General features: G+C 26.5%; 1 protein-coding gene across 3 annotated transcripts in view; it reads right to left on the bottom strand.

Moving 5' to 3' along the window:
- Nucleotides 1-1,531: 1,531 nt before the first annotated feature.
- LOC111620301 (cilia- and flagella-associated protein 97-like) overlaps nt 1,532-9,098 on the bottom strand; it is a 17,820-nt gene continuing 10,253 nt past the window's right edge. The window contains exon 2 of one of the 3 annotated variants that reach the window (XM_023362204.1): nt 1,532-1,781. In XM_023362204.1, coding sequence (XP_023217972.1) covers nt 1,704-1,781 — 78 coding nt within the window. In that variant the 3' untranslated portion in view covers nt 1,532-1,703. Of the gene's footprint in view, nt 1,782-2,736; nt 2,864-9,098 lie in introns of those variants that run through there. The other 2 variants (XM_023362207.1, XM_023362206.1) reach the window with 2 other exon arrangements.

The raw sequence follows: 9,098 nt of genomic DNA, 5'->3' as shown, positions 1-9,098 counted from the left end.
TGACAATATGAATTTTAAAAAAGATTACAGAAATTTTAATTATAAGTCATAAAATTTTGATTTTATAACAATAAAAACAAAATATGAACAAAATATAAATATAATCATTTTGTTCCAAATATTCCATATTATCAGAGTTTTTAATTATCTGAGGTACTATCATTTTCATATTATTTTGGATAATTGGAATGCTACTGTATTAAATTTTTCTTATAAGCAATAATGAATACATTATATTAATTTGATTTTACATAATTCTAAGTATTTCTTAAAATAAAAGAAAAAACATTAAACATCTAATTCCTTCAAATTTTAAATGTTACATTTTATATAATTTATATTATGAATCAATTCTATTTCATTTTTTCAAATAATAAATTTAGTTAAAAAAGAAAAAAGTACATATATCCAAAAAAATAATAAAACTTATTTCAAGAATGATAAATTTAAATAGTAATTTAATAAAAATAATTAAAATCAATAACAATTAGCTTAACACTCTTTAGACTTTCATATTGAAGTATCTTTTAGTAGATTAATAAGCTATTTAAAAAGACTTGTGTGATACAAATAAAAAACAAATTGTTGCATTTGTAATTATGGAATGATTATTGTTTTATAAATAATGATAATATATTAAAGAATTTATTTTTTATATTGATATAAAATATTTACATAAAACATTCTAATAACAATAAACGTTATAAAATGTGAAATTTTTGAACTCTTAAATAACATAACATAACTATGATTAATACTGGTAGAAATTTAAAAGTTTTACACAACCTTAATTAATATTTTGCCAAAATATTTTTCTCCGTATATTTAAAAACTTGATTTACTCTAAAAATTAAATAGATAAGAGATAATATATCTTCCAGAAAAAAATTAAATATAGTTGATATAATAATAATAACAACAACAACAACATAACAAAAAAAAAATGATATTATACAAGTATAAAAAAACTTCAATCATTATAAGTTTATTACCTTCTTAACTGCAAAATTCAAATATATATTTTATAAAATATTTTTATCTATTATATATAAATATCAGCATAAAAAATCAATTAAACAGGAATAAATTATAAGTTAATATTATCTCTTTCAGATACTTGGCATATTAAACTCTGAAAAGCTATTTTCTTCCTTTTATTTTAAGTATAGAAAAAACTTTGAGTCATTCCATTTATACTTGTAATAATCAGTTATAATGTAATTATTTAAGTAAGAAACTTTAATTTTGATGTAATAATTAAAGTATCATTAATTTATTTTAATTATTAAGAAAATGCAAATATAATTGTGAAAAGAAAGGTTAAAATTCAGTAAAATTGTCCTAAATCATAATAATTAATTACTATTACTCTTAATCAAAATTTCAAATAATAAAATTGCACTTTTGATTACATAATATGCTTATATTTTTATATATTAGATATGTAAATTGTAAGCAAAATCAAAAAGTTTTCTAATTTAATTATCAATTAGTTACTTGATAATTAAATTAGTCACTTTAAATTTTTAAGAAAACTCATTTAGATCTCAATATCCACATTATTTATTCAATATTAAATGTGTATAATAAAATAAATTAACAAAGCATTTTATTTTCAATAAATTTGATTAAATATAAAATATTAAACTTAAAATCTTCTTACATGAATACTGGAAAGCATATAAATTAACACTCCAAAACCTTTAAACGTCCAGTAGTAAACAATTTAATAGTAAACAAACGTTTTCGACCGTACTTTCGGTCTTCATCATTCGGTAAATCTTTAAAATATTAATTTTAAAGATTTAAGATTTAAAATTTGAATCTTTACAGAAAATTATTTTTATCTACTGTATATTTAACAAATAGATTGAAAAAAAAAAACAAAGTTAACACTAGCATTCAGTTAAGAATATATAAAATTTAAACAAACATCTTACAAAATAATTATATATGAATTTACAGATTATGGTTATCTAACTACTAGTATAGTAACAAATACATACTATGTTTTCCATTAAATTCCATTTACAATGTCAATATTTTAAGACAGTGGTGCCCAAACTTTTTAATTGGCAGGCTAAATTGCACATAAGTCAAAGGAGGAAAGCCACAAATATTTTGTATATTCCATATATACAAAAAGTAGGCCTATTTCTATCATTTATAAGTGATGTGTCAAATATGTTTATGGGCCAGATTTGGCCCAGGGCAATAGTTTGAGCATCACAGTTTTAAAATATAAAAAGTTTTACTTAATTAAAACTGAAAGTATATATATATAATAATAATAATTTTTATGAATCAAACTATTGCAAATTTAATTTTATCTCATTATGTATAGTAAAGTTTACATTAGTTAACACTTTGACTAACTCTTTTAAATACTTATTTAAAATAAATCTTATTCAGTTGTAGTATTGTAGAATGTTCATCTCTATTCTAGTTTCACCACAATATATAACTATTTCTACAATAAAATTACAAAACCTCAAGATATATTTAAAAATTTCTCTTTTTTAAGCTCATATATATAAAGTCAAAATTTTTGCTACTGGATATATAATTTTAAATCAATCGATATTTTCATTATAAATTGTTTAACAAATAATTTTATATAATTCATTTATTTTGATCCATTTATTTTAGATAAACCAAGTTCAAGAATAATTTTATATTTCAAATATTTTTCATCATTAATACTTATTCAAAACATAAATTATATAAATATAATAAAAATATGTTATTCCTAACAATTTATAAATTATCACAAATTTTAATAAATACTAATTTTTGGTTGATCAGTATTATCTTCTAAATTGATGAAAGATATTGATAAAGAATTTCAGTTTTTCTTCAAAATCTATAAAAAAAAAAATTATGTTTTTTAAAAATTTCAATTAAAAATAATAAAACACACAAATTTTTAAATTATATTAAAACTTTGAATATACGGTAAGTTTTTAAAAACTTTTTGTAATGAACAAAAGAATTTTTAAAAATTTATGAACATTTTGGCATTGCTATACAGTAGATCCCCCTATAAAAGCGTTTCCTATAGTTATGATTCCTATAAAAATTGTGGCATTATCCGTAAACAACGGTAAAAATAACTCCTATAATACGTAAAACGTCATCGGGCAGCCGAACTACTTACCCGCCGTCCGTAGCGCCACGCTACGGAGAGATTTCTATCGTCTGGACAGTATTATATAAATTATATATAAATTAGGTACTGTACATATAATTATATATTAATTATATATAAATTAGGTACTGTATATATAATTATATATTAACTTAATTTATTGTAACTTTATTATAATTAAATATATATTTTTCGCCGTCTAGCGTCACGCTACGGCGAGTTAGGCGACCTATCGTCTGTTTAGTACTGTAATTTTATACATTTCTTGTGAAAGAAACATTTCTTATTTAACGGCCATAAAAATTATTTATATTAATGATGTCTCCAAAGGTCAACGAAGTTTTCGCAGAAAAATAATATCAGAAATCGCGGCCGCAATTTGATGCGCTGTTCCGCGACGAAACCAAGCTTTAGCAACGAGCGTAGTCAAAGGGTACACACTCGGTAAGTAATCCTACAATTTTTTGTTTATAACGTAGTTTATACGGATTATTTTAAAAAAAATATACGTATTTTGGAAATGTTGAGTCGAATTAGTCTAGAATCGATTAATTTTATGAAAGAAAACCTTTCAAACAGCCGTAGTCCGTAAACTATGATTCCTACAAAATTGATTCATAAAGAACGGAACGTATCTACCGTCTTATAGGGGGATCTACTGTATATATATACACAGAGTGTATCAGAATGATGTTTTAAAAATTTGGGGGATTGTAGAGGATGAAATTTTGAACGTTTTGATATAAGGAACCCATTTTTAAAACATCATTCTGATACACCCTGTATATTTTGAGAACTGTATAAAAGCAGTGGCATGCCATGACATTTGATGATAGGGAAGCTGTGTTTCTGTAAGAAGCCGACTTCCAAGGCACTGATGTGCAATCAGTTAATTGCACATCAGTGATGGTCTAGTCTCTCTAGGATCCATTTGTATTTGTTTGTTCGATAAGCTAGTAAAAACCATAGACTTCTCTAAATATATTTTTAATAGATTATCTGATGTACTTAATAAATAAACAAGTTCAATATAATTACCTCTGTTATTAGATTCAATAGATTCCCTATACTCTGTAAATGCCAATTCTTGCTTTGATGAAAAACATATAACATCTATTAATTTAGATATATATCTATTAGCTGTGACTATCTCATTATAATTTTCAATATTTATTTTATATTATTTACTAATGTTAATAGATCGTTCATCATTTGTTTTCTAACTAATTCGTTTTATGACCAGGTGATGTCCACAGAAATTCCCAAAATTTACAACTTTTCAGTCATTCTCATTGAACTGGAAAAATTTCTGTCTTTATTACATTTAATATTACAAAGAAATCAGTCCCCACTGCACTTGGCTAGGGATTGGTTCAGTTAAGCTTTTAAGTAAAATTCCGGCTCTTTCAGCAGGGTTTTATTTAAGTCCCTAATTCCATAATCTCTTAATTATTTAACTACTTGTTAAGTAAAAATAAGTTGAAACCTGTTACTTTGTACTTGAATATTTGCAGTCTTGGGAAAGAAGTGAAAAGACAAATTTTTATGACAACAGATACATAAATTGTTAATTTAAGGAAAATAAATTCTAGAGCATTTTTTTGTACCTTGTGCATCTCATTCATTAAATTTAGTTGTAAATGAAGCTGCCAAAGTAACAGTTAATTTTTTAACATTGTACAAGAATTGTACATGTTTTTTTCTGCATCCCCTTATAGATGGAACATACTAAATCGTAATATCACTAGTTTAATATTGAAATTTGTAAGTAATACAAGATGGGAGAGCAGAATAAATATATCAAATATTTTAATGGATTTTTTTTTAAACTCCTGTCAACTATACAGAATATCATAAAAGCATACCAGTAAACTCCTATCAGTTGAGTTAAGTTATAAATCTACTCACAATTCAAATAATGGGGCAAGAGTGGCCAAATATCTAGCAGGCAGGCAGCTAACAGCCTAGAACAGGGGTGGCCCCTGGGCCGAATTGGAAAGAAAACTTTTTTCACAGCTGAACCAGAGGCTACCCTAGGAAGATTTTAAGGTGGTACGAGATCTCATTGTGGTATCACCCCATAGAGACTAAATTGTACATAGAGATTACAGATATATTTTTCACATTATCATGCTTTATTAATATTCTACACTGTACTTAAGAGATTTGTAATGGAGAGTTAACTCTAAATGCACAGTGAGTTATTGACCTTTTTTTTTTTCTTTTTTTCTCTTTTAGGCATCAGAATTTTTCATCGAGCTATTCAGACTTGGGTAGTTAATATTGAAAGATTAATTGCGGGTCACATAAATTCATTAGATGGGCCAGATCTGGCCCGCGAGCCGTATGTTGGCCATGCCTGGCCTAGAACCAGTCCTGGATAGAATCATTGGAAGCGTTTTGATGTGTAGCTTCCACCAGCTAAACCGTCTGAGGTTGGTGCTTTGTAAAGTGCATGTGCAAATGCCTAAAATCTGGTTGCTTTACACTGTTCAAATATTTTTGTCCTGGAAGCTGTCCCATATTCGACAATACAGAGCTTCCATTGGGAATACGCATATATGAATTTATATTCGAATATACAATAGCAATCTTATCGTTTTTCTCACATGTATAAAGAAATTTGTAATAAGATACATAATGCAGTTATAATAAAATATTAATTTTAATTAATCCAAAATATGTTAAAATATGAAAATAATCGCGCAATATGTATTTATTTTTTAGAAAATACAAGGAAAGCGGCATTTCCATCGCTTCCAATGACACTACTGGTATAAAGCATGCTGCATAGGTAACCAAAACTTTTAATACCTTAAAGTGCAAAACAACTGCAATATTATCATCAAGTATGAACACACTTTTCTGAAAACTATACTTATCATGAACTGTGGTTCATGATAAGTACTACTATTCAAACCTTTAAAAATGCAGTAAAATTTTAACCAACAACATTTGAAAATTAAAATTTACTGAATTTTTAAAGGTTTGAGTAGTAGTTCTGTGGTTTATTAAGTATAAAATTATTTGCTAACTAGAATATAATTATAATAGCTATATTTTAGAAGAATTTTAAAAATATTCAATACTCTATGTTTGGATTACCATATACTGAAATTTAGACATACCATACTTCATTGATTAAACCCTTGGAAGTTTCTATTTAAAGGCCTTGGATTTTTTTGAGGCTGGAATGAAATGAACAAGAAATTTATTAAATTTCTTGTTCATTTCTGGTTTTGGTGATTTGTGTGAAAATAAAATTTTGAAAATAATCCAGCTTTTATATATGTTTGGCTATTTCCATTAAATCTCATCATAATTTTTTGCAACCTTTAAAATTTAAAATTAATTTAATCAAATTGCTATTTAACAAAAGTTCTGAAATTAGTTACTACAAAATAAAAATTATATCTCTACAAGTAAATTTCATTTATGACATATGGTAATTTGTTTTAAAAGTATTAATTTAAATTCAAACACCATAACACAAAATAATTTTTACCGTTTAGTGTGTTATATATTTTCTTTTAAGAAAATTTTGTATAAAGTTGGTTAAAACTTTAACCATAAAAACATTCAACAATCAATTGATAGTAGTAACTGCTAATTCATAATGTTGATCATTGTTTCTCAACCTCTAATGAATCGTTGCCCCCTTCAATAAAACCTTTATGTAGTATCGCCCCTTCACTTCAAAATTCCAATGCCAAGGGCCAAGGCTAACGCCAAATTCGTACTGCATTGAATAAAATAGTGACTAGTATAATGTCATTTGTTTAATTATTGTACGATATAATGAATAAAATATCCAATTATTCTTAATATAATGTTTTACTATATCGTCCAGAAAATTGTTTTTCGCCCCCAAAATATAAATTGTTACTAATCGCCCCCCTCAACATGGAAAAACACCCAAATGGGGGCAATATTACCTCTGTTGAGAAATACTGATGTAGATGTTTATATATTTTTAAATAATTTAACAGCATCAAATTTTTTAGTAACAAGTACGAAAAGTAGTTCATTTTTTAAAATTTATTTAAAATATATTAAATATTGAAATCAATCATATGATTGAAAATAATGGACTTCATTAAGATTGTTTCTAACAATTTCATTTGGTGGTGATGTGTTGTGGTAAACTAAGTTAAATGTTTATCTTCTACTAATATACCAGGTGATCATAATTAAATCTTCCCTATTCAAGACTATCTAGAAAGATATAAAATGTTGTCATACAAGATTTAACTGCATGACATGCAGAAATTTCCATAAAAAAAATTAATACCAAAACTTGCTACTATGACACTTTTGGCACTGCAAGTAACAGAAAAGCAGTTTCCTTTACACAATTATACATGTTGCAGCCAAGTTACGGTTATAAAAGTGGCCAAAAATGTTTAATGTCATTCTTATCAACTACTGAATGTCACTTTGCCAGAACACATCTTGTAAAACCATTTTACAAAAATAACAGCAATGCTTCAGTTGCACTTTTTGCCATTGTAAGAATTTACACTAAGGATCATCAACTCCGCAAGTTCTCAGGAAAATGATCATTCAATCTGAGAAAACTGGTTATCTAGGAATTCAACCCAATTGAAGATGCAAACCTAATACTTTAACACATCATTGAAGATATTACCACAGCTATTATTGAACAATCAATAAATAATGTTGCAGGTTCCAGTAGTGCAAATGCAGTGTCAAGGCAGTTGGGTATATTTTATAGAACAGTATAGAAGGTACTTAGAAAGTTGGTGTGTTATCTGTCAAATGATAGCTATATCATCAAGTGTCTTCCTTACATGGATAGAATAGATTTTTCTATCAAGAATATATCCTTCATATACAATGAAACTTCAGATTAACAGACACTGAATGGACAAAATGTCTAGTCCCAGAATAGTAATAGGTCTAAATACATTTAACTAAGCCTTTAACTTCTGCTAACAAAAATTTTTAATGTAAAAATTTCTGACAAACATTTTTGACCTTAACCAAGGTCTGTCTCGGGTCATCAATGATATTCCAAAATTGGAATGCACAGAACACAAATTTCAACACAAAAAATATGTTAGGCTCAAAGAACGAAAACACTCATTGAGCGTAAAAAACATCCACAACACGTTGTGATTTCTTTAAATCATCCACAACGTGTTGTGACTAACTCAAAAAGACCACAAAGTGAAATTCGCATCATGACTTTCATGATATTTGACCACAATGCATTGCAGTGATTAAGAAAAGCCATAACTCATTCTGAATGTTAGCTGATGCAACCACAATAGAGGGTGATACAACACAGTGGTTTGTAACTTTAAAATATGGGTTCTAGCCTCAAAACATTTGTATTCACAATTTTTAATGCTGAACAACATTAGTTCTACAATTTTCCTTAGAAATTTAATTTTCATACTTAAAAAAATTTCAAAGAAATAAAATATAAGGAGAAAAATACACATTTTGTTTTTTTGTTTTGCTTAAAAGTGTTAAAGGTCAAACTACATTTTTTATTTGAGCATTGATAAAAAATGCAAATTTCACTCAAAGAACATAAAATGCAACTCGAAATGTCATGGTAATAGTTCTTGTAAAAATAAATAACTGCAACATTCTTGATTCTTATAAAAAGATTGATTTATTAATAAAAGTTCCTGACAAAGTAATTATTTTTAGTAAATTAGTTGTTTGAGAATGTTGTCATCATGAGCAGTACAATAGATTTTCATGAATGATTAATTAAATGTTTGTTTGTAGAAATGGGCTGGCAGAATTACATTTTAATAAAATATAAAATTCATCTGGATACGAGTCCAAGTTTACTTGCCATGTCTAATCACCAGGAACAACTATTTCCATTGCAGAGACAACCTTTCTTTAGAGGCTATGCCTCTGCACGAATATGTAAAACAGTTTAAAATGTCCACAGGTGACAATCCCAACA

The sequence above is a fragment of the Centruroides sculpturatus genome, unplaced genomic scaffold, assembly GCF_000671375.1.
Source record: "Centruroides sculpturatus isolate CEXI.00-Female unplaced genomic scaffold, Cexi_2.0 scaffold4, whole genome shotgun sequence".
Lineage (NCBI taxonomy): Eukaryota > Metazoa > Arthropoda > Arachnida > Scorpiones > Buthidae > Centruroides > Centruroides sculpturatus.
Note: the sequence above shows the minus strand (reverse complement) of the source record. Positions and strands in the feature narration are given on the sequence as shown.